Source organism: Gobio gobio, assembly GCF_949357685.1.
Source record: "Gobio gobio genome assembly, chromosome: 7".
NCBI classification, from domain to species: domain Eukaryota; kingdom Metazoa; phylum Chordata; class Actinopteri; order Cypriniformes; family Gobionidae; genus Gobio; species Gobio gobio.
Window position 1 is genome coordinate 10,393,819 of NC_137103.1, and position 27,819 is coordinate 10,421,637.

General features: G+C 38.0%; 1 protein-coding gene across 6 annotated transcripts; it reads left to right on the forward strand.

The window, feature by feature from the left end:
• wipf1a (WAS/WASL interacting protein family, member 1a) lies at positions 1–26,848 on the forward strand. 6 transcript variants are annotated; one of them, XM_079821483.1, is made up of 9 exons: positions 50–184; positions 9,065–9,162; positions 13,640–13,654; positions 14,027–14,156; positions 17,246–17,377; positions 17,622–18,302; positions 21,196–21,387; positions 22,503–22,607; positions 26,647–26,848. In XM_079821483.1, exons 2-9 carry the CDS (start codon positions 9,109–9,111, stop codon positions 26,691–26,693), a joined length of 1,356 nt encoding a protein of 451 aa, XP_079677609.1. In that variant the 5' UTR covers positions 50–184; positions 9,065–9,108; the 3' UTR covers positions 26,694–26,848. The 6 variants fall into 6 exon arrangements, with proteins under 6 accessions (XP_079677611.1, XP_079677613.1, XP_079677609.1 ...); XM_079821484.1 differs by lacking the exon at positions 50–184 and adding an exon at positions 4,132–4,237; XM_079821485.1 differs by lacking the exon at positions 13,640–13,654 and having other exon boundaries at positions 1–184.
• Positions 26,849–27,819: the final 971 nt, after the last annotated feature.

The window sequence follows — 27,819 nt, forward strand, 5'->3', positions numbered from 1 at the left end:
CTGACACAGACGTTGTGTGAGGAAATGCATGTGGTCACATTCGTTTGCATGCTCGTTCTGCTGCGTGAAAAGCTCTTCGCAGCACATCTCCAAACTCTGATTGGTCTGTGGACTCACGGATAGGAAGTGAAGCACAACATTCAACAAAACCTTGGATCTGGTGGCTCCAAATGTCCAGACACAGGTGAGTGTTTGTTTAAGTGTGGAAATGATGGAGCGATGAAGTGTCCTGGTAAAGGCTAGCGAGCATCTGTTGTTAGTGTTTCTTTTTAAGCTTGTGCTTCTCTCACTGAGCTCAACCACAGAGGAAACTCTACAGAGGAAATGTAACTCGCTCGCTGGGGTTTCACACAGCTTCGTAACAACAACTGAACAACCGTATTATCTTACGTTTCTCATAAAAACTTAATTTTCAATGCAAATCATGATGTAATGTTATAACTGTTCTTTTTGGATAGCTAGCAACAGGATACATTTGAATTTGAATGCAAAAGTCTCAACAAATTAAGCAAGGCGTAGGTATCCTATAGCAGCGCACTTGTCCTTACAGAGCAATGTAGAAAATACTCAAAGTTTGGGGGTCAGTCAGATTAATATAAAAATTTAAATTAAAATTAAGAAATTGATACTTTTATTCAGCACGAATGCATTAAATAGATCCAAAGTGACAGTAAAGACACTCCGAATGTTGCAAAATAATTCTAATTTAAATAAATGCTGTTCTTTTAAACTTTCAGTTCATTAAAACATCCTGGGAAAAAAGATGCATTCGGGTTTCACATAAATATGAAAGTTTTCAACATAATAATAATAAATAATAATCATAAATCTTTCTTGAGCAGCAAATGAACTCTAAAATTATATGATCAATAATGTATGACAAAATATGTTTTTACCAACATGTTCTCATGAAATGCGTATATATAGCACCAATTGTATTTATCGTACGATTTATATGGCAAAAATTAGTTTTTACGTGCATATGATACGCATTGTCACCTCATTGGGTATAGGTTTAGTGATGTGGGGTATACACGTTATAAAGTGCGTATCATATGCACGTAAAAACTCATTTTGCCGTTTATCTTTATTGTTATTGTTATAGTTATCATCCTTGGTGTGAACGGGCCTTTACACTTTACAATAGGTCTCATTTGTTAACATTAGTTAGTATAATAGCTAATTAGTTCGTTTAATTAGTTAGTATATTAGCAAATATGAACTATAACAATATCTTTACAGCAGTTATAAACCTTTGTTAATGTTTTATAAAACTAACTTGATTTGCGCTGAATAATGACACTATATTGTCTTCTAGAGCAGAATCTAAATATTGATTCTGTTAATTTCCTGTTTATCACTGTGAAGCTGCTTTGAAATCTGTATACATAAAAGTGAATTGATACAGTGCACAGTGGAAAAAATGAGGTGTTGGATTTACTTAAAATATATATGCACCATTTTTGCAACACACTTTTTAGGTAAACCCAACATGGAATAATTTTACTTAAAATGAACAAGAAAACCTTTGTTATATGTACTCAAATATTTGAGTTCACTCAACATTCTTTACTTAAAAATATATGTAACATGCAAGCATGTGCAAGTTGTGTTAACTTAACATTACTTAGTAGATTCTATCGTGTTACATATATTTTTAATTAAAGAATGTTGAGTGAACTCAAAAAATAAAGGTTTTCTTGTTAATTTTAAGTCAAATGATTCCAAGTTGGATTTACTTAAAAAATGTGATGCAAAAATGGTGTATATATATTTTAAGTAAATCCAACACCTCATTTTTACCAGTGTAAAAATCACAAAATAAATACAATTTGTGCTATAGATACACATTTTCATGAGATCAGGCTGGTTTTTACATTGCTTTATCTCATCAAAATAAGTTAAGCAATTTTCAACTTTTTGTTATAAGTTTATACAAGATTCAATTAATTTGACTTAGTTAAGTTAGTTTAATGTAATTTAAGTTTAAATGATTTAAACATACAAGTTTATTGTACTTAAAAATGTAAGGGTTTTTAAGATGATTTCTGAAGGATCATGTGACACTGAAGACTGGAGTAATGATGCTGAAAATACAGCTTTGAACACAGAAATAAAATACATTTGACTATATATTCAGATAGAGAACCGTTATTTTAAATCGTAATAATATTTCACAATATTAGTGTTTTTGCTATATTTTTGATCAAATAAATACAGCCTTGATAAGAGACTTTTTAGTAGCACTTTATTTTACAGTCCTGTTCCCCATATACATATGTACTACACTCTAAAAAGTCCTGGGTTAAAAACAACCCAAGTTGGGTTGAAAATGGACTAACCCAGCAATTGGGTTGTTTTAACCCAGTGAGTGGGTTGCTTTAAGTTAAAACAACCCAATTGCTGGGTTAGTCCATTTTCAACCCAACTTGGGTTGTTTTTTTAACCCAGCATTTTTTAGAGTCTACTTATAGTTATTACAATAACTGTGCAATAACTAGGTACTAACCCTGAACCTACACCTAAACCTAACCTTAACCCCCGTAGTTACCTTTCTTAGGTAAGTCTATTACACATACTGTAAAAAATAAAGTGCAACCGACTTTTTCTTACAGAACCCACATTTTTGAATGGTCAATAAAAGGATTCATTTCACATTTATGCATTTGGCAGACGCTTTTATCCAAAGCGACTTACAGTGCTCTTATTACAGGGACAATCCCCCTGGAGCAACATGGAGTAAAGTGCCTTGCTCAAGCTGGGATCGAACCAGCAACCTTCTGTATATCAGTTCCATAGTTTAACCCACTGGACCACCAACTCCAACATTTATTTGTATAGCGCTTTTCACAATACATTGTTTCAAAGCAGCTTCACAGAAAGTGCATGCGTCTACATTACAATTTGAAGTGATTTGTCCACATTGTGTATTTCAGAAATGCACATATACAAAGCACACAGATTAGCTAACAATGTATTATTAATCAATCTAATAATCAAGGCACAGAAATAAGTGAAATAAGAATACAGGTTGTTAATGAATAGGGTATATAGAAATGAGCATGGGTGTGTGTTGATGCATCTGAAGACGTCGCAGGAGTTGAGTCGTCTCTTCACAGGTGTTGGTCATCTGAAGTCTTTACGAGAGGCTGGATCCAGACTGGAGCTGACGGACTCTCTGGTTACCTCAGGATGGGCGTCCCGAGATAAAACAGAACAGGAAAATAATTAGCATAGCTGCTGTTCAAAGCATTAGGCAAAGACAATCATGTGCACTGATATAACTGGAGTACAAGGTTAGGAGATGCATCATGTGAATGCCTGGCTAAAGAGATGCGTCTTTAATCTTGATTTAAACTGGAGGAGTGAGTCTGAGCCCCGAACATTATTATGAAGGCGATTCCATAGTTTGTGAGATGGTGGTCCAGTGGTTTAAACCATAGAGCTGATATGCAGAAGGTTGCTGGTTCGATCCCAGCGGTCACCACCAGTGTGTCCTTGAGCAAGGCACTTTACTCCATGTTGCTCCATGGGGATTGTCCCTGTAATAAGAGCACTGTAAATAGCTTTGGATAAAAGCATCTGCCAAATGCATAAATGTAAATAAATGTAGTTTAGGTGCCAAATATGAAAACGCTCTTCCTCATTTAGTGGACTTAGATATCCTGTGTTACCAGAAGCCCAGAGTTTAGTGATCTTAAAGATTTTGATGGGTTTTAAGGCGATAGAAGATCAGTTAAATACACAGGAGCTAACCCGTTTAGGGCCTTATTGGTCAGTTTCGTAATTGATACGAAACTTAATAGGTGTAGAGATGATAAAATTGGTGTTATGTGATCATATTTTATTGACCTAGTAAGAACTCTAGCAGCTGCATTCAAAGCTAAACATATTTCAGAAATGGTTATTTACAACATCTGGGTGTTTAATTTATGAAAAACTTGAATATTTTTCTCTCACCCCTGATTTATATTGCCATAAATTTGCCACTGAAGAGATACTGTGATACTATAAAGAGCAAAAGACTGGTCTGTTACTGTAAAATGAGCTGTGTTTAATGGTGAGCTGCTCTCTGTGTTTATTTCTGCTGGTGTCAGGAAGTCATTGGTCACAGTGTGATCACTTGAGAAGCAGATAAAAGCGAGTATAACAGCTTGAAGCAGGTCAAATATTTGCCTCTGGATAACAAATCACACAGATAAAGAAGGCGAGTTGTTGCGTTCCTGAAGACTGAAATGTGAGTGTTGCTTGCTCATACAAATCTATTGGTCACATGTTGTTACTCTTCCAGTATTTGCTATGCTGCTGCTATAAGGTCTACTGATGAGTTGCTTGATGGTTGTGAGAGCGTTAGAAGTCGACTGAGAGGCTAGTGGGTGCTGCTGGTATATGTTGGGTTTTGGTTTCTTGTGTGGTTCTTGTGTTTTTTTCAGTAGCACTTCTGCTGTTGTAAGGAAATGTGTGGGACTGTGCCAGCATTCGTCCAGAGCCACACTGAGTTTAAGAGACAGGAGCAACACGGCATGTCATGATTTCACTGCCTGTGCAAAATATCCACAGTGATGCACATGAGTAATCAGGTCACAGCTGGACAACATCCGTCAAAAGACATGAACATGCAAATAGGGTAAAACTTGAGCTAAAGATAATCGTGTGCAGCATAACCTTTTTATTTTTATTTTTCACATGGGTGACCCTAAAATAGTGAACACCTGCTGTTTTGTTACTTTCAAGTGGTTACCCTTGTGGAAAAAGGAGTAGACTTTAGCATACTTTTAAAAAGAGTACTTATTATTGAAAATATACTTTAAAAGAATATACTTACAGTTAGTGCAAACTGTGTTTAAATGGTTTTTATTTGGAATTTCAGCAGACACTCATTTGTAAGTACACTTTTTTTTTAAATGCAAACAAATAAAATTAACATCCTAACAAATATGGATTAAAATAAATAAATAAAAATAAAAGCATGAAAAATAAAAATAAAAATCTACAGAAAACCCATCCAACCCCACCCAAAACTACAACCCAAAGGTGCTGTCTAGAGGTAAAATAAATAAATAAAATAAAATAAATAAAATAAAATCATAAACATTAATCACAAGTTTGCAGAAAAGAAATAAAAGGTGACCAAACTTTTTCAAATAACAAAATTTTGTATTTTAGGGTATACCTAATTCTTTCTAAATGTATAGTGTACCAGACAACTCTGTCAGCCATATTTTTCTTCCAAAACAAAAGAACAAGTTTTTTGGCAGAGATTAACCCATATGAAACAAAATGTTGTTGTATCCGTGTAAGTCTCAACAATTCTTTGGAGATTCCAAATATAATTAATATAGGTTCTGGTAAAAAATGTATGCCCAATGTGTCTGTAAAAACCTGAAAAATGTTATTCCAGAAATTTTGTAATTTTGGACACATTACATAGGAATGAGACAGGGTAGCATCTAAAAATTGACATTTAGTTAGTGCAAACTGAATGACACACTTGACACTTAGTTCCAAGTTAATTGCAATTCAATTATATATATAAAAAAAATATATAAAAATGTTCTTAAGTGACTCAAAACAAACACTCTAACTGCATTTAATATAAACGGTAACACTTTACAATAAGGTTTCATTTGTTAACATGAACTAATAATGAACTGCACTTCTGCAGCATTTATTCATCTCTGTTAATGTTAATTTCAATATTTACCAATGCATTATTAAAATCAAAAGTTGCATTTGTTAACATTAGTTAATGCACTGTAAAATAACAAACAATGAACAGCAAGATTTTTATTGACTAACATTAACAAAGATGAACAAATACAGTAACACACGTATCGCTCGGTTAGTTCATGTTAGTTAATACATTAACTAATGAAACCTTATTTTAAAGTGTTACCGTTTACATTGATATTAAATGCAGTTCGAGTGTTTCTTTTGACTCACTTAAGTTAAGCACATTTTTGTGAGTAATTTAATAATTACTTCTATTGTCTTTAAGCACTGAGCATTTACTGAGACTGCTCTTTTTCTGACCGCAGACACTTTGTTTTTATGGATGGCCACAGGTCAGATGTTGGTTCTGTTAGTACTGGTGTCCCCCAGGGCTCAATTCTTGGTCCTTTGCTGTTTAGCACTTATATTTTTTCCAATTTGTCAGTTATTAAGGGTGTCATGAACTGGCTTTTTAATTTGTTTATACTGTTGTCTGAGGTCAATGATGTTTGCGTGGGTTTTACATTCAAAAACATCATAATGAATAAGTTATAGGCTATTTTCAACCCTGGTTTTGAGCCTCTCTCATGGAACGCCTTTCTCATGGTTTTTATGGGCGTGCTGCACTCAAGACTTGGAAGTAAACGCCCACGGCTAGGTTTGGATAAGCTTTGCATATTTAATGAGCTTCGGGTGAGTACACGTGAGGATTTGCTTTGAAAACGTGTGGAGAAACGGCAACCGTGACCCGTAACATGTAATCTCATCCTGTCTGCAAATCCAGTCTCTTGTTTACAAACGAATCCGTGGTTAAATGAAGGAACAAACGCGCAATGTCTTCCCCACGTGAGCTGGATCTTCATTAAAAATAAAGTTAATCCATGCATTCATAATATTGGACTCCAAATGAAGCTTATGCGGCATGTTTATTGCTTGGAAGTTCGATCTGGTTTAGCTCCACGTAGGCCGATGTTATTTATGTCAGGCACGAGTCCGTGGGTGGGGCTACAGCTTCTTTTGAGGCGGTGTTTCACCACACTCTGACGTCAAGGGTTTGCACATTCTGAGATGGATCGTTTGCTGGGTCTGGTGTCAATAAAAGCTTTTCTTTGATTAACAAGTACGTTTTCAGCTCCGAAACGTACAGGATATTCTTATATTACCATGACCTTTTATATATCAAAAGCTCAAGGGAAAGTTGATTTCTCAATTCATCACCCCTTTAAGATCTCTTGATCTTAACTATCATTTTTATGCTGACGATACCCAGATTTACATCCACTCAAAACCGGGTCAAGACGTGGACATATCCCATCTGACACATTGTATTTCAGAGATTAAGATTTGGATGTCTAAGAACTTCCTACACTCTAAAAAAAATGGTTCTATATGGCACGAAAAATGGTTCTTCATCGTAATCATAGAGGAATCACTTTTGGTGCTATATAGCACCATATCTTAACATGTTCTGTATATGGTAGCGGTGCTATGTAGCACCTTAGTCAAAGAACCGGTGAAGAACCGGTGAAGAACCACTGAAGCACCAAAATTGGTGCTATATAGCACTTAAAAAGGTTCCCCTATGATTACGAGCCAAGAACCATTTTTGGAGCCGTATAGAACCTTTTTTTTTTAGAGTGTATGTCTGAATAGTTCTAAAACTGAAGTCATGCTTCATCAACTGTGCACTGCTAGTTTTTTTTAGCTTTGTCTGTTGATGGTGTTGCCTTGGAGTTACAAAGTAAAGTGAAAAATCTTGGAGTTATTTTTGATTTCAGCCTTTTGTGCAGAACACTGTTAAGACCTCGTTCTTTCATCTCAGAAATATTGCAAGTCTATGTCCTATGCTTTCTTTTTCTGTTGCCGAAAGGTTGATTAATGAATTAGTTTTTTAGCAGATAGACTGTTGTAATGCCCTTCTTGTCGGAGTTTCCAAATCCTGTCTCAACAAACTTCAATATTTGCAAAACTCAGATATTGCAAACCCTGTTTTGGCATCATTGCATTGGCTACCAGTAAAAATGTTTTGTGTTGATTTTATAGTTCTTATGTTAACATATAAGGCATTGCATGGTCTGGCTCCTCAGTACTCAACCGAGCTTTTAACACCATACACGTCTAGTCGTAACCTGCGTTCTTCTCAGACTGGGCTCTAGTTGTTCCTAAACCTCGGCTTCGCTTTAGGGATGATGGGGCTGTATCATCTTATGCCCCCAAATTGTGGAATTCTCTCCCGCCTGACATCAGGGAAGCAAATTCATTAGTGAGTTTTAAAACGCGTCTTAAAACTTTTTATTTCATTGTTTTTTTAGTGTGTCGTTTTGTATTTTGTGTTTAAGTTTATATTGCTTGCTTGTTTTGTAAAGTTGTCTGGCTATCACCAGACTAAGCTTGATGTTTTAAGATTGAACATTGGTCTGGGGAGTCTGCTCTGTATTTTCTACTGCACAAGAGGCATGATCAACGGGCATCGTTCAAATGACTCTGTACGAAATTGGATAGTCCTTCAACCAATCAGACCAACGATCCATCACTTCTCTATCTGTCATTGTGTTAAACCCACCAATAGCGCGCCAGGTGGATAAGCCGGTTTGTGATTGGTCCCCGCAAATTTGTAACAGAAGGAGGATAGAAATATGTACAGGTTTCCAGCCTGAGCTGCAGGACGAAATCAAATTTTAAAGGTGCTATACAAAATAAATGTATAATTATTACTTACGGTGAACAAAAATATTGTTTAATGCAATTTCTGTTGAAACTTAGGTCATGTATTTAAACATATTTGTAATATTTGTAATTACACATTTGTAACGATGAACTGGCAATTATATTTGTTAATAATTTTAAATGTAATACTGAATACACTACAGTTAAAATTATGATCAAGTACTTTACGTGCTTTAGTATGTTAGTCAACACATCAAAAATAAGTGTACTTTAAAGCATTATTAAAACATTTAAAAGTAAAACTTTTACTACAAAATGCAACTAAAACACTAAAAGTGTGTTAAGAAACATAATCATGAAAGTGTACTCTCTTTAAGTGCACTTTCATTTCATTGATATATTATCTGCAAGCACAGCTTTTTAGGATTTGCACACTTTTTTCACATGGGTATTGAAACTACAAAAGTGTAAGTTTGATGTATCAATATGTGTGTGTGTGTGTGTGTAAATATGTGCGTATTATTTGAAATCACTTTGCAACTCGACGGAAGTTGGAAAGGAAACAATTGTAGATGAGGTATGTGTCTTCAGACGTGTGACACTTCCTCAACGTACTTCTCTGCTCGGCTGTTGTTGATCAGTTGTTGATCAGTTGTTGCTAATGTGTTTTTGTGTTTTCTCGCAGTCTTTTAGGTTAAAAGTGACACGAAACACGACAGAAGAGAAACTATGCCTGGACCTCCACCACCGCCTCCTCCTGCTCCCCCTCCAACCTTTTCAGTGGTATGACAACATTGTTCAGATCTGCATATTTTGATAAATAACTTAACTTAGTTCGTAAAGTCCTAGTTTCACAGACAGGGTTTAGATTAAACCAGGATTAGGCCTTAGTTCAATAAGGACATTTAAGTAGCTTTTATAAACATGTCTTAGAAAAAAAAAAAAAATTACTGTGTGGATCTGGAGACAAAACAATAGCACTGACATATTTTAAGATATACTGCTTTCAGTTAAAACAGCTCAAACATGCATTTTAGTCTGGGACTAGTTTGAAGGGATAGTTCACCCAAAAATGAAAATTAGCCCATGATTTACTCACCCTCAAGTCAGTATGTGACATTCTTCTTTCAGACGAATATATTCGTTGTTATACTAAAAAATGTCCTGGCTCTTCCAAGCATTATAATGGGAGTGAATGGCAGCCCAAAATTTGAAGCCCCAACAAGTGCATCTATCCATCATATAACTGCTCCACACGGCTCCAGGGGTTAATAAAGGCCTTCTGAATTGAATCAATGGGTTTGTGTAAGAAAAATATCCAGATTTAACATGTTATAAAATATATAGCTTCCGTAAGACTGCCTTCCATATTCAATTTATTAAGCTTGGAAGAGCCAGGACATTTATTAATATAACTCTGATTGTATTCGTCTGAAAGAAGAAAGTCATATACACATAGGTTGACTTGAGGGTGAGTAAATCACAGGATCATTTTCTTTTTTGGGTGAACTAAACCTTTAAGCCTTGTCTGTGAAACCGGTGGAATTATATCGAAATATTTATACTGTACCAAATGAAAGTATTTTCATGAGGATTATGTTAATATTTTGTATGAAATAGAACAGGATCACATACACCAAATGTTCAAGTGATCAGATATTGGAATCAGATATGCAGTGTATAGATTGATCATTTGCATGGGTCATTTTCGGGAAATGGTCCCATTTTGTGCCTGAATATTGAAGGTTTTTGAAACAAAGTTACTGCTGAAGATACTGTATTTTGCCAACTCGAAGTACGAGGCATTTCGAGATCAGTGGTCAACAGATATGGGCTTTACAAGATCCTTTAACTGTTTCCTCCCATCTTGAATATGTGGTTATAGAGCACTGCAGTGATGCCGTATTTTTGTAGACCAACCCGTACGTTCGCATCACCATCCTCGACAAAAACCCAGAAGGATTTATCCATTGACTTTTGAAAATAATCTCTGTGACCAACAAAAGTTCAAGATTCATACACGTTTTATTCATCATGATTAATAATGGACCATTTTCACATTTCCGGGGATCTCAGAAGCAGAAGTCGTCACAGTTGAGTGAACTTCTGTAGCGGTGAACGAGAGACGACAGCAAATATCATCTTTTTATTTCCATTTGCTCCAATAGCAGAAGAAAAACATGGAAGCATTTCCACGACTTTAGAGAGATTGATAACAGCAGTCAGAAGAGAGAGAGTCAAATGTGTTAGAAATACCCTCACAGCAGTGCTAATTATTTTTTTGTAATTCAATGCAAAGGTAATAACACAAGGTATAGCAATAGCATTATACATATTTACATTTTTAAATGTAAATATTTCAAATTTGAATAAATTTGCGATGTTGATAATTGTGGAAACATCATCACGGTCTGTGAAAAGGGTCCATTTTCACAAATGAACACAAATTGTATTATTTTTGAAGCGTAAATACAATCGGCAGAAGCAAAAAGCTAACAGGCTACACCAGGGGTGGCGAACTCCAGTCCTGGAGAGAGTCTCAGTCCTGCAGAGTTCAGCTCCAGCCCTTATCAAACTCGCCTGCCTGTAGTTTCCTAGTAAACCTTCAGACCTTGATTCACTTCTTGTGTTTGATTAGGGTTGAAGCAAAACTCTCCAGGACCAGAGTTCGCCACCCCTGGGCTACACTAAAAAATGATTTTCATTATTTGCTATCACAACTTTTTTCTTTTGTCAAATCAACTTACATAATGAACGTGGTTCAGATAACATAATATGTTTTGTTTCTGTTGATTAAACCAATCTCCTTCATTGTATTAACTTGAATTAAATTTTTAATGAATTCAACATTTGATGGCAACCAGGTTAATCACTTATTTTTACATTGTTTAAAGGAACTACACCACCGCAATCACGTGACTTCAGAGGTGTCAAAAGTGTTCACATTCATTACTCATGTAGAAGTATAAATACTAGGGTTTAAAAAGCCTTCTGTAGAAGTTGAAGTATCAACTCAAGCTTTTTACACAAGTAAAAGTGTCAAAACGACTTAAAGCAGAGGTGTAAAGTACTTAAGTAATTTTACTTGATTAAAGGGTTAGTTCACCCAAAAATGAAAATTCTGTCATTAATTCCTCACCCTCATGTCGTTGGACACCCGTAAGACCTCCGTTCATCTTCAGAACAGAAATGAAGATATTTTAGTGTAAATCCGATGGCTCTGAAAGGCCTCTATTGACACAATGGCACTTTACACTCTCAAGACCCTTAAAAGGCACTAAAGACGTCGTTACAAAGTCCATCTCACTACAGTGGTTCTAAAATAACTTTATGAATCGGCGAGAATAGTTTTTGTGTGCAAAAAAACCCCTAAATAACGACTTATATATTGCTGACGATTTCAAAACAAGGCATCATGAAGCTTCGAAGCGTTATGAATCAGTGAGTCGATTCAGCAGTTTGAATCGCCAAATTTCAGCAGTTTGACACGCGATCCAAATCATGATTCGACTCGCTGATTCATAACGCTTCGAAGCTTCATGAGGCCGTGTTTTGAAATCGTCATCACTATATAAGTTGTTATTTAGGGTTTTTTTGCGCACAAAAACTATTCTCGCTGATTCATAAAGTTATTGTAGAAGCACTGTAGTGAGATGGACTTTGTAACGACGTCTTTAGTGCCTTTTAAGGGTCTTGAGAGTGTAAAGTGCCATTGTGCCAATGGAGGCCTTTCTCAGCCATCAGATTTCAACTAAAATATCTTCATTTGTGTTCTGAAGATGAACGGAGGTCTGACGGGTGTCCAACAACATGAGGGAAAGTAATTAATGACAGAATTTTCATTTTTGGGTGAACTAACCCTTTAATGTACTTAATTGTTATTTTTGGAGATTTTTACTTTACTTAAGGACAGTTCAAAATCAATACTTTTACTTAATCACATTTTTTTAAAGTACTTTTTACTCCTTACAATTTTATTTACAGTCAAAAAGTACTTGTTTTTTGGAGATTCATTCTATTTCCCTTGCTATTACCAAACCAATTGAATTGCGCTGATTCCCAGTTTAATTGAAATGTTATTTATTCTGCCAATGAGATTTGTTTTCACGTTCCATGAAATTGGTCGGACATGTTCATTGGTCCTTTGGAAGTGACGTCATGTCGCATCAATCACCACAATGCACATCACCTTGACCTGGTCATTAGAGTGAGAGGCTTTTCAGCCCTACAAGAGGCCTGACACCTCCCGTATTTATTGTAGTCATGGAGTTTCCAGATGTGAGCCGTCAGCTCAGCTACAAGTAGGAGCGGTTAGTCAGGCCTCCTCTGACAGCTGGCATCCTGAGCGAGATCTAAATCCACACGAATGTCAATCAGACCTTGGCCAATGAAAGATGCTATGGAGTCCAGACCTTCTGCCGTCAGTCTACACGAGACTAGGGCTGTGTCTGAAATCGCCCCCTATACCCTTAAATAGGGCACTATTTCAGGGGACAGGCATTCGTAGTGGTGTCCGAAACCATAGTGGACGTTATCAAGTGCACTACCACAATCCCACAACGACAAGTGTACAACATACGTACACTCAACGGCTAGAGAATACCCATAATGCACTGTAAGAGTCACGCGTCTGACCAGAAGACGGTGCCCGCAGCTGAATCATCCATCCATCCATTTCCCAGTCCTGACCGCAGGACGATAGAACCGCAAATGCTAAAATACTTGGGTTTTGGTCTACAAAAATACATAACCTCTGCAGCAGTCTATAGCCTTGCTCCACCAAGTACCAGATGTTATTTATCATTAAAAAAGCTAATGCACTACAATATTTCTGTTTTATTCAATTTCGTTTTTATTTTCACAAGTCTGCTTAGTCTGCGCCAGTCATTTTTTACCATGGATATTCATTAACGAGCACGCCTGTCTGCATTTGATTCATCATCACTGTGTAATTAAAGGGATAGTTCACCAAAAAATGTAAATATTGTCATCAATTAATAACACTCAAATTGTTCCAAACCTGACTATGAAATACTATGGAAGTCAATGGCAAGTGTCAACTGTCTAAATGATGATTTTTGGGTGAACTATCCCTTTAAGTTCCTATTTAGTTCCCATTCATTATCCGGTATTGTGTGCTGTTTGTGCATGGCACACTGTTTCGTTTGTGTTCGTTGATATTACACTGCCTGAGATTACTATTAATAAATCACGTTTATATTTGGATCTACTTCATCTACCTTCTTCCTCCTGGGATTAGACAACAGTTCCAAAAGTAAGTTTAATTTATACAATTTAAATGGGCACTGGAGAGAGTTTTGAATATGTCAAAATTCTGGATGTTGAACGTTACAGCTAATAACTAACAAATAACATTGTATACATTTTTATGCCAAGAAAAAAAAATTAGCTTCCCATAAATACATTGAAATATTGAGCCTGATGACATCAATTAAATACTGATGAAAGACTGTACTTTCTTATTTCTGTTTAACCATGTGATCACAAACGCACACATGTAATAGGGCGTTATATAACGTCTAATAATGCAGCATACACTGTATATTCAAAGTTGTAGGTATTCAAGGCTCAGCATCTATTTTGTGTTGTTTATGTAACATCTCTAATTTACATTTGCTTTCACTAGGCAAACACAGAGAAGCCCAATCTGAACAGATCCCAGCAGCAAGGGAGAAATGCTTTACTCTCAGATATCGGCAAAGGGGCTCGACTGAAGAAAACAACCACCAATGATCGGAGCGGCCCAATTCTGGACAGTGAGTTACACTTGTTTTGTGCAATATATGTTACATAGTTCCATGAAGAACTTTTAAAATCCATTCGTTCTTCCATTTCACAAAATGTTCTTCAAACTAAGAAAAACAGTTCTTTGCGGAACCAAAGTGGTTCTTCTGTGAAATATCCTTTTTGGAAACTTTATTTTAAACAGAAGTTGCAATAGTCTTTACTTCCCTATTGTGATGTACAGGTATATCTGAGTGAAACAGCTTCTCGAACAAGAACAAATGAGTATGGGGTCTCTGCGGAACAAAAGCGTTTCTAAATTTGTGGGTGTTTTTCAAACTGATGGGTGTTTATAAATCATGCAATGAAAATGATCCCCTTCACCCGACCCCACCCCTAAACCCTACCCACTCTGTGACGTAGGCAAATCAGGTAACGCAGTGGAAAACGGCCCTCTGTTTATGGCCACGCCCACTGATCTACACACTAAAAAAAGGTGTTATATAGCACTAAAAGGGGAACCTCTTTAAGTGCTGTATAGCACCAATCTTGGTGCTTTAGCGGTTCTTCAGCAGTTCTTCACCGGTTCTTTGGATGACGTGCTATATAACACCAAAAGTGGTTCCCCTATGATTACGAGCCAAGAACCACTTTTAGTGCCATATAGCATCATTTTTTTTGAGTGTAGTAACTCCTATTACTATCCAGCAGAGACCACACTTGGAACAAATGTTGGGCGGGATGCCTGACGGATGCCGGACAGAATCGATGTCTCAAACGTCCCAACAACACTCGTCCAGGGAATGTTTAGTGAGAACGTCTATAGATTAGCAGGATATTACTCTCTTGGCCATAGGCAATAATATCCAAACGCTGATCCAACAATTTCTAAGTGGATGTAGTTGTGATCGACATGATTAGGGGCTCCAATTATGAACAAAACAATGGTTTAATGCAGAAGGTCTTCGAGGATCGGAAAGATCATTTATCAGTTGGGCAGGACAATAAACATAACATTTATCAAGGGCAATTTTTGAAGGGGACACAAATAATACAGCCAAAATTGTACTTGTTACAAAATTATCTCTTGTCTTATCTCACGAGACGATACGATACACGAAATTGGGTTCACGAGAACGAGATGAGACAAGATTTTTACACAGTATTTTTTAAGAAATCCTCAATGATGAAATACATGAAAAACCTGGTGCAAACTTCTGGGTCCTGCGAAGGCTTTTAGCTCAGTATCCATGGGCGTAAATTTCATTTAACATTTGGGCCGGACAATAAACATAACGTTTCTCAATGTTATGCTTCTACAACGTTTGACCTCCTAACTGAACTCCTTCCCTCAAATAGATCATAGATCAAGAGCAAACAATAAGTGCAACCATAATCAAAGTACTATCTCAATATTCAAAGTGCAAATAGAAACCGATTTTTAAGATGGTTAAGAGATTACAACTACACAGCCCAGCCTAAGATAGTTTTCATATTGGGAGATATTCGCATGCCTCATAGAGTCGCTTTCAAACAGCGGTAACGCATTGAAATCGTGTTTGAATGCGCGCTCCTGTTTACTTTCACTTTCAATTTCGCAATCATGCGTACTCTGTAAATAGGGAGCGGCGGTGCTGAATGCTCAAATTTACAATATAAGACATTTGTCTGACGGTTCTGTTGCACAACGAATCCTCCGCCACGGTCCTGTCGGTTTTCTCGTCACGTGATCAGTGCTGCACGCTATGGTCGACTCGAACAGCTCGTGTTGCATGAGCTGATGGAATTGAAGCGACCGTTATCTACTGGAATTAAATTGTTTATATTTCTATAAAAAGCAAAACGACAGTGGATGCGTAATGTAAATGTAGCGTGTCACATTTACACATTTAGTATCTTCTAGCAGGGTGTTTTGCATATGAAACTTGATTGGGAAGAGAAAAACTGCCTGGTTCTGCATCTGGGTGTTGGTTGCAGTTTAGGTGTAGTTCCACTGAAAGTTTTCTTGTTGGACGATTATGGACGAATTGTGGGTTATTTATTAAATATAACAAATAATTGTGTGTCTAATCTGTCTCAGGCACTACAGAGGGCACATTAATAAAAAGAAATACTACAGGGCTATTGAATGCTTGATTCTCATTGGTTGGCAAACGTTCTAAGGTGTGTTCAGGGAAACGCACAGATAAAGTAGTTCCAGCAGGCCTTGACCACATTACAGCTCCATATCCCTGCGCCAAATGATTTCAGTTATTTCAAAGCTCCTTAGTTCAAACACACACACACACACACACACACACACACACACACACACACACACACACACACACACACACACACACACACACACACACACACACACACACACACACACACACACACACACACACACACACACACACACACACACACACATACATACAGTAGCTACGGACACACACTCATACAGAAACATGTTGTCAGCTGTGACGATTTTATCAGTAAAATAGTTTAGCAACTTAAAAGCTACATGACATTTCTCACTAGCGAGGTAATACCGGCTGTTCTTGAAGCAGATAAACTTACAGTAGAGATGCTTAATCTCTCTCTCTCTCTCTCTCTCTCTCTCTCTCTCTCTCTCTCTCTCTCTCTCTCTCTCTCTCTCTCTCTCTCTCTCTCTCTCTCTCTAATAACTACATTAATAACTGCATTTAGCAACCAAGAGGTGAGATGAGATGTGTAAGAAATGAGTCCCACACACTAGAGCATTTTAAGTACAAAAACCTGACAAATGTCTTGGAATACATCATCTGAACTATGTTTTGAGATGTGGTAACCGTAGTATAAGCAGAATTATTGAATTACTATAACATACTAGAGAACATTACCACCTTGGGTGTGCATTATTTTCTAATAAATCAATGGCCCGTCATCAATTATTCCTTACATAATGATGTGCACAGATAAATCATTTATTATAACAAAGACTGCTATATTCCATAAAAAATATGAATTGTAAATTTTGATTTCATAGTGACTTTAAGCCAAAATCATTCAGAGGAATAAATTTATATCTTTTTATATAAGTAAATAAAAACAATTCATTTATATAATTATTAATTTATATTTTTTATTTACACAGAGCCCAAAGGAGGCGGAGGAGGCGGAGGAGGGGGAGGAGGGGGAGGCGGAGGAGGGGGAGGAGGTGGAGGTGGAATGGGTGGGCTGTTTCAGGGTGGAATGCCAAGACTGAGATCACCAGGAAACAACAACGGTAATCATCATATTTATTATTATTTTACAGTCAAACCTTAAATTGAAGGGGTAAAACTCTAAAAATAAATAAAATAAAAATGAAATATAAATATTACATAAGAATATTTTATCATTTAATTATTATAGTTTAATATAATTTGATCCTATAATTTTTTTGCATTATGACATATACTGTACTGGACTATACTATTTTTTTTTTTTCCATTGACAAAAACTGAATTCAAAATTTTCTTCTTTTTTAGTTGGTGCTGTGAAAACTGTAAGAGCACCAATGCCTCCCACAGCCGGGAGATTCCCAGCTCCCAGCAGCCCAGCAGGAAGCAGACCCCCACTCCCAGTCTCCGGACGACCTCCTCCTGGGAGGGCCGGACCACCACCTGTCCCACACTCAGCACGCTCACCCCAGCACAGCTCTCCTGGCGGCCCACCACCTCTACCTGGAAGCCGGCCGTCAGGTTCCTCACCTTCTGTACCATCCCCAAGCCAGCCGGGCAGACGTACAAGCCTTCCTCCCGCCCCGAGGGAGTCCCAGTCTTCTTTCCCTCCGCCACCAATGGCTGCATGCGCCCGGCCGCCATTACCCACGATCCCTAGCAGGCCCTCAGATGACTTCCCTCCCCCTCCAGCACCCACTGGAGGACACAGAGCGTCGTTCTCTCGAGATGGCCCACTCCCACCACCACCATCATCCGAGGGTAAACCCTTGAGTTCTCAGAGGCCTATGGGTAATCTGCCTCCATCCTTACCTCCAGGAAGAGCGGGGGCGCCACCCATCCCACCATCCCCAAGGGAGGAACCCAACTCTAGAGGCGGTCCGAGGAACAGCCTTCCTCCTCCACCGCCACCGGGACGCTCCAGCCCTCTGCCACCACCGCCCAATGAGAAGCCGCCTCCATCGGGAAGGAGCCCCTCCATGCGGTCAGGTATGTGGAAGGTCATCACTGTTTTGCAAGTCATTTTTTTATTGTCACAATATTGAATCAAATTTATTTGTATGGCACTTAATACACATTGTTTCATACAAATTATGATGTTAAAGTTTCAGGTCACACTTTAGCTTAGGGTCCAATTCTCATTTTAACTATTAACTATGACTTTTGCCTCAATAAACTGCAAATTACTGCTTATTAACAGTTAGTAAGGTAGTTGTTAAGTTTAGATATTGGTTTTAAGTTTAGGTATTAAGGGATGTTGAATATGGTCATGCAAAATAAGGCTTTATATGTGCTTGATAAGTACCATAGACTGTAAAAAAATATGGACGTAGTGTCCGTGACGTCACCCATAGGATTGTGATGATCCGTTCTGAAGCGCAAAGTAGGGTCGAGCTGGCCGTTGCCATCTTGGATAACAGAAAATGGGCAAAAAGGCGGGACGTGGGCGGAGCTGAAGTGATGCGATGACTAACAGACAGCAGACAAATGGCTATCCACCTGTCACTCAAAGTGGCCACGCCCTTAATTATGCAGAACTTTAAAGCTTTATATAATGTAAACGAATGAGTTAAAAAAATTCACCCCCCTCACAGTTGTCATGAAGGGCAAAATTAGCCGCATAGACAATATTTATATAAGCTTCATGATGCAGTGTTTTGAAATCGGTCATCACTATATAAAACTATTCTCGTCGCTTCATAAAGTTATTGTAGAACCGCTGTAGTGAGATGGACTTTGTAACGACGTCTTTAGTGCCTTTTAAGGGTCTTGAGAGTGAACCGTGCCATTGTGCCAATAGAGGCCTTTCAGAGCCATCAGATTTCAACTAAAATATCTTCATTTGTGTTGTGAAGATGAACGGAGGTCTTACGGGTGTCGAACAACATGAGGGTGAGGAATTAATGACAGAATTCTCATTTTTGGGTGCACTATCCCTTTAACCCTTGTGGCACCATGTGATAAAAAAAATTGTAAAAATGATAATTTTGAAACCTTGCCAATGATCTGATAAACACTTAGCCTCTTCACGAACTAGCACACAAAATACCATCGGTATACCACTTCCACCGCCTCACCGAAGTTGTACCCACATTCTTTTTTACAGTAGCGCCGCCCGGAAACAGGTGGATACTGTGATGATTAAGTGTTCCCTTAATTTTTTTTGAGCAGTGTATTAATTCAATATTACAAGTTTTTAAACTATGGTAACCAGTTTTTTTAGCATATGCAGAATTATGTAAAACTAATGATTAGCTTAGGATACTGTTAAAACTAAATCCTAAAAATCATCTGTTGAAGTCTATTGCAGATCTAGATATTCATTAATGCATATAACTATGTTTGTAAACGCAGTCTATTTGCTTCTGCATGTTCACAGACCGGCTTTGACCGTTCCAAAATATGATGGACAACTTGTGTATAGAAACAACTGCTATTGAGGCATCTATGTATATATTATATATAATTCTATGGTTTACATATCTTACAGATTGACTATATGTTTGTTCCAAAACACTGACAGGACGGAAATTGATATTGAGGTCATATGAAAACCAAAACATGTTTTGCCATGTGGTGACATGCATCTTGTATGACTAATATGACGTCTATCTTTAAAAAAATTTAGGTTAATATTGTATTTATATGATTTTGATGATTCAAAAGTTTGGAGTTGGTAAAATTTATGTTTCTGAAAAAAGTAAATTCTCACCAGGGCTGAGGGCTTTTTTATAATTTAAAATGTAATTTATTCCTGTAATAGCATGGCTGAATTTTCAGAAGCCTTTACTCCAGTTGTCAATGATTTGCTGCTCAAGAAACATTTCTGAATTATTGTTGATATTTTTGTGGAAACCATGATAAAACATTTTTTCAGGATTCTTCAGTGAATTGAAAGTTCAAAGGAACAGTATTCATTTAAAATAGAAATGCAACATTATACATGTCTTTACTATCACTTTTGATCAATTTAAAGGTGAACTATGTAGGATTTTTGCAGTAAAATATCCAGAAACCACTAGGCCAGTGTTATATATTTTGTTCAGTTGAGTACTTAGAATATCCCAAATGTTTCCAACTATTTGTAAATCGTGAGAAATTGCAATTTTAACCAAGGAACCGGGACGTGTGAGGGAGTCGCCTGTCGATGACATCATATCTGCGTCACCCTCGGTTTCCGGTTTTATTCAGTGAAACACTTTACTCTCACTGCAGTGTGAACAAGTGTCATAGCAGCCGCCGAGCGAACGTCATAACTTCCTTTTCAACACACTCAGATATATCTAATACGATAAACAGAGTTGCGTTACCTCAGACTCATGACTGGAAAAGAGGAAGTGGCTCCGGCAACAATGTCATAATAAAAGTCCCGCCGGCGACTATGCCATAATAACAGTCCCGCTCTTCAGTCGCTCCTGCTGCCTTGCTCAGCTCCACAACACTCGGTCCTGCTCTGCTTCAGACTACAGTAACGTTAATAATCGCATCCATGAACATGATTTCTGCCCGAGTCCTATCCTGACACTTTTCCACCGGCTGTGAGGTAAAGACCACATGTCCCAAGATTCTGCGCTCAAACGTGGTGTCATCAAACTACGCCTCTGTTTTGAACAGGCGACCTCTAGTGGACGGAAAAGTTACATAGTGTAGCTTTAATGCATCCTTGCTGCTGAATAAAAGTATTATTTAAAAAAAAAAAAATCTTACTGACCACAAAGGAGTAATTAGTAATAGTAGGAATTGCACTGTAATATGCTTTTAAAATGTCCTACATTTTTCAAACATGTGAAATGTGAATGTGGAGATGACATACACACTAGAAACGAGACATTGTTTTATTATTTTGTGGATTCCTCATTATGCGACTGAACCTTCCCTCCAGGTTCTCTTCCACCTCCACCCACAGGAGGAGGAATCAGAGGTGGGGCGACTCCCCCCTTACCTCCTCCTAATCGTCCTGGTGGGTCAGGCAGACCCCCTCCGCCCCAGGACCCTCCCAGAGTGCCCAGCTTCCCTCCCGCACCGCCCTCCAACACCATCAACGGCTACCAGTGCCCTCCACCTCCTGCCACAGGTACGACAATCTCCGTGGTCTTAAAGGGATAGTTCACCCAAAAAAGAAAATTCTGTCATTAATTTCTCACCCTCATGTCATTCCAAACCTGCCAGACTTCCGTTCATCTTCAGGACACAAATTAAGATATTTTGTATGAAATCTGAGCGATTTCTGTCCCTCCATTGACAGCCTATGCAACTACCACTTTCAAGCCAAAGAAAAGTAGAGTCATGGCATCATAAAGTAATCCATGTGACTCCAGTGTTTTAACCTCAATTTTTTGAGTTGGAGATTAATATTTTGTAAATAAAATGGTAAATTCAGTTTTCATAACTTCACATGATTACTTTGATGTCTTTACTACCTTTCTGGGGCTTGAAAGTGTCATTTGCGTAGCCGTCAAATGGAGGGACAGAAATCTCTCAGATTTCATCAAAAATATCTTCAGTTGTGTTTCGAAGATGAACGAAAGTCTTACAGGTTTGGAACAACATGAGGGAGAGTAAATGACGACAGGATTTTCATTTTTGGGTGAACTGTCCCTTTAAGACTGGAACCTACATCTTATATTTGATGAGAAAATGGCCGCCTATAGGTCAACAATACAAAAGGTAGTGAGATTAAACTTGAAGAGAGACATTTCTGCATTTTTGCCAATAAACAGAATTGAAAATAAAGTAGGTTTTCTCGATATGAGAAAGTATTTTAAAGAAACTGTAAGGTCATTTGGAATTTAAAGGGATAGTTCACCCAAAAATGTAAATGTCGTTCTCATGTCGTTCCAAATCCGTAAGACTTACTTTCTGTCTTCTGTGAAATTTTAAAGATTATATTTTGAAGAATGTATTGTTTCATTTCCCATTGACTTCCATTGTTTGGACAAAAATACAACAGAAGTCAATGGGAACTGAAAATAAAAAACTAAAATATCATCTTCTGTGTTCTAGAGAAGAAATTCATACAGGTTTGGATCGAGTAAATGATGACCGTATTTCCATTGTGGGTGAACTTTCCCTTTAATGTCTATAGACAGCAGATGCGGCATTATGTATGGCTATGAAAATGAATCAAATGTGCTAATATAATTGCTATTGACTGACTCTGTTTGGACGTATTGTATTCTTTTCCTCTAGATGAGTTTGGGATGAGATTCTCCTTTCATCCTCTGTCTGAATTACCTCCCCCAGAGCCGTACGTCTCCTTCTCCAAGTCTTACCCCAGCAAGTCCGGGGGCAAAGGTCAGCACTGCAGGGTTTTGTGCAGAATTGTAATGAGTTCTTTAAGGGTGCTTTCACACTTGGTTCGATTGCCTGGACCGAACCCGAGTTCGATTGCTCCCCTGCCCCCGCTGGACTGTGCTCATATTATATTATTTGGGTCCAAACCGGGGTGTGTTTGCGTCCTCAAAGCAGAAGCTGTTAGGTTGCTTGGTAACGACGGCGAGCGAGAAGGCGGCGGAATGCATAGCGTTGCTCAACTCACTTTTATATTTTTGTTGGTTTTGTTACCAAAGCTTCAGTACTTGCGTCTATCTGCCACGAATGTACTGCAAATGCTCTAAAGAACGCTGAAGACGAGCAGAAATGAGATCTACAGCTCTCTGCTTGCAGTACGTCAGTCACACTCGCCAGGGAAATGAGTGAAACTCACACAATGCTGCCTTTCGGAGGACACATTTCAAGCTAGGAAGGCATCAAGGCACGTCTGAATCTAATGTTAGCTTCACTTCCTGTCTCCTGAGAGACCTTCATCTGATCGAGTTTTGAAGGCAGCATAGATGTATCCTTTGCTGCCTTTGATATCCCAAAATCCTGTGCTTTCCATTCTGTGACAGTTGAGCTGGAAAAGAAAGATGGCGTCCGAGAGTTGCGTTTGCTGGTCACTTTATGTGTAAATGTACGTTTTCGACCAACATTTTCCACTTATGATGTAATTTCTAGCGAGAAATTACTAATGTAGTATTTAAATATTTGTTTAGTTCTCACCAAAGCTCGTCTATTTTGCTGTAGATCATTAAATGGTTACACTGCCTAAGAAATCTGTCCGAGATTAGTTTTGTGAGGTGCCTTCATGCACAAACGCTCATTGTCATTGTCTGATAAGGCAGTGAGGCAAGAGTCAGCTGCCTAGGTTTTCGGACGCAGCCATTTTTATCAAATCATACGTCATTCTGGGCCCTATCTTGCACCCAGCGCAATTGACTTTGTACACCGACGCATGTGTCATTCCTATTTTGCACCCGCGCAAAGCGCGCTTTTCCCTCCACAGAAGCACGTCGCTAAACTAGTGAATGAACTTGCGCTACCTGGGCGGTTCAGCGCAAAAAAGGAGGCGTGTTCCGGCGCAAACAATCCCTGGTGCTATTTTGCTGTTCCATTAAACAATTGCGCCACTGACCAGAAAAAACCTAGTCTAAAGTCAGTGGCGCGTTGCGCGTTGTTCATTATGCTATTTTAAGGGCGCATGCTTGACCATAATGTATAGCGTGCACAACGCGCATACACTTTGCTCATGTAATCTACACAGATGCAACAGTTATTTTTGCAAATCATAAATTGTTACACTAAAAAAATATTAACACATGAGATGACGGAAATCATTGTGTGCCACGAAGATGTGAAAAAATAGGCATAAATCTAGCTTACAAATTATTCAGGCTAATTGTAATAATTAAGGATAAGACCTGTTTGCCCAATAGTGGCAAGACATATATGTATATAAGGACATCTGACAAATTGGTTTGTCCGTCAAGAACCAGGAAAAAAAATCGACTGAAAAACTGAAAAAACTGAAAAACTGAAAAAAAAAGACTGTGAAATCACCTTTACCATAATGTACAACATTACAACTTCACTTCTCTGTCTTTCACTGCTCTTACAAGAACATCAGTCTCCTCGGCTGTGAACCGCTCCTGGCGTGCGCCTGGTAAATACGCCATAATAATAGCAATCCATAATGGAACTTGCGCACCTGCTTTTAAAGGGAATGTTGGATGACGCTCTGATTGGTTTATTCACGTTACGCCCAAACCACACCTATGAATAATGAAGCTACTTCAGACCAACCCATTTTAGATTTGCGCCGGGCACAAGAGCCATTTATCCCGCCGGGAAAATAGCAACAGCGCCGAGACCCGCCCACAAAGTTACTTGCGCTTCGCGCTTTGACACTTGCGTTTCAGATCGTTAAAATAGGGCCCTAATAACGATACACTTCCGTGATTAATGCTGCGTTCCAGGCAGGTTTTTGAGCCCGTAAGTCACGACTTCAGACCACGACTCACGACTTTGTAGCGTTCCAGGCAAAGTCATGCCAAACTGCCTGAGCACAAGGAATTGTGGTAGCTAGATGTAAACAAAGCATGGCGGACCGTACGGGGCTTGTGCTAATTTACCAGTGTTAATTTCGTTGACGAATAATTTTCATCAACAACCTTTTTCGACTGACGAAAACGAGACGATAACTAAATAAAAACTAGTGTTGAATGACAAAAACGATGACAAAAATCAACTGTCATTTTCGTCAACAAATAAAAACGAGAGAGGGACGATTAGGGAAGAGATCCAGTCAGAACTGATGTCCTGTTTAACAGATGCGCACATTTGATTTGAGCTGATCTAACCGCTGGAAAACACGACCTCACGCATCCCCAGTACAGCGCTCCAGAGCGGCTCACAATCAATGAATAGCGCACATTTATGCCAGGCAATTGTTTATGAACTAATGCTGATGAATAATGACAGTGTTTACTTTACGATGTTTATATAGTAATATGTTTTAGACGGTTGTAACAATGCATATTTTATCTCCCTCATCTGAACTTGAATGAGCTCCTGCAACTGCAATAGTAAGGCGCATACATTTCAAAATAAGAGTCAATGTGTATTTCGAGTTTAAAAGTCACGCATTATATATTCGTTTTTGCTTACACAATAAACTGTATTTAATTTAATTCCCATTTAATTCATAGTCAGGAGGAAAGACCAGTATTTGACACATATTCAATAAAGTATCAGGGTTATAATAGTTCACTAAAACCATAAAAAAATCTTCATTACTTGAAATTAAAATAAATAAACAAACTTATTTAACCTGATATGGCCTACTAACTAAAGCAGAAATACAAAGTTATAAAAACTATATAGCTGTTTTTAAAAAACAGACAAAAAAAGTGAATTGAGCTCTTTCGTGTATTTTTTATGTCAAAAACAAAATGTGACAGTCGGTTATGTAATGCTTAAATGCTTAATGTATTACAACTGAACTAAATTCATTCGATTTTAGGAGACTAAATCTACTGTAGATTTAGTCGACTAAAACCTTATAATATTTTGTCGACTAAAACTAGACTAAAACTAAAAACAATTCAGGAGACTTAAATATGACTAAAACTAAATGGCATTTTAGTCAAAAGACTATGACTAAAACTAAATCAAAATTTGCTGTCAAAATTTACACTGTAATTTACAATCATTTCTATCGACAAAGGTGTTTACTCCTGCTTATTTGAGGGAAACGGAGGAGAAAAAACGGCGCATAAGGCAAGAGAAGCTGTTATACCTTTTATTTTATGTTGTTTGTATATTTGGAAATGTATTTGGTATTAATTTATTCTTGCACTCAATGGACTGAAAACTAGCTAACGCTAGTAAAGCTGCTGATAATGCTTAACATTTGCGGATAAATAACGTTAGCGCAATACCTTATTTTAATAAACTATTTGGTTTTTAATGTACGACTTTCATAAACACCGCCTCCGTAGGGGCTGCCATTGTTGTTTCGCGGGCTATGTGACGTCAGATCTCGTAACTGGGAGTACATCCATCTAGTACGAGTTCACGGGTGGGAAGTCACGGGTTTGACTTCCGCTCCAGTGCACTTTCACGGGTAGAAGGTTGAAAAACACGGGTTACGGGGAGCCTGGAACACGGCATTAGTACGATTACGTTCACATCAGCAGCGAACCGTACCGGAGTTCACATGAACCGAACCCCAGACCACCTTTTAAAGCGGACTCTGGTACGGTTCGTGGGCGCGCATGTCACTGACGTCAATCGAACCCAGGTGCACACCAAAACTGCTAGTGTGAAAGCACCCTAAAAGTGTGTGTTGTTGTGAATCTAGTATGATGCTAATGCCCACCCACAGTGGATTTGATGATTGGTTTTGTTTTCCTGCTTTTAGAGTATAGACATGCTAAGGGTTTGCATATTTTAATAGCATATTTCACTGTGTTTTAATGTCAGAATAATCAGTTTATATCTCTTTGTTTTTCAGTAATGAGAGACAGAGGAGCGCCACCCTTGCCACCAATTCCCAGATGAAATGTTTTGGCATTATTATAACATGAGCTGGATTTTCCTTTGCTGAATGAGCAGTTTTATTTTTTTATTAAAAAACCCTATTTCTTTTGGGGGATTTCAAATCGTTGTAAAATGTATGTCCAGATATGGCAATTAAAGTGCATTCTGTCACCATCCTCGAACGTTTTTGTTAAATCATTTCCTCTGCAGTTTGAAATGAAGACATTTTGTGTGCGTACAGGTTTAACTTGCATTGTGAGGTCCAAATGGCCCAACAACAGGATGATAAAACCTGACATTACAGTTTTTTACAATCGCTATGACAATTTTTTCAATACTTTTAACAAATGTCCTAAACTCTTAACACACCAACACATCTACATCACACAATTGCCAAAACAATTAATTTCATGCTCAAAATCACACATTGTAAACTAAACTCCAAAACTAATTTTCAAAATACAATAATTTACTAACACAATCATAGCACACTGTCATAAAAACATTTTATGTGTCAGGTCTGCCCGTATAAAATAGACAGTATATTTTATTGATCATAGATTGTGCATCTTTTGAAGACTCTCCACATTTGTGTTTTGTTGGGTTTAGTAAATGCATGCATTTTGTTTCTTTTGCTGCAAAAATTCAATACAAAAAAATGAATGACCCATCTCAGAGTATCTTTATAGAATACCCTTAAGTTTTATTTCATTATCAGGCCATGTTGACAATAACAAGTTCCTGTTCTTCATTTAGGAGCTTTCCTCTGCCCCCTGAGGGAGGTAGACGTTGAATCCTTAGATAGACAAAATACAGTTAGGGACCAGAGACATACAGTCACTGTAATACATGGTAAAATTATTTACACTTTGTAGTAGGAGAAGCCCCTGTACAATATCCTACCTGTTGGTTTCTCTAAAAATCTGGATAATGGATGCCACTGTGTCCCGGCTGAGATTTGTCTGTACTCGTTCACCAGCCCCTCTGTATGATAGCCTGTGGTTTATGACATGGTCTATGATAGTAGCTGTTATTTCATCAGTTACCCTAATTCTGGCCCTTCTTTGAGCGCCACCATGCATTATAACTCCTCAATCTCTACCTTGCCCTTGTCCAAATCCTCATCTTCCTCTCCCTTGTGCAGGCA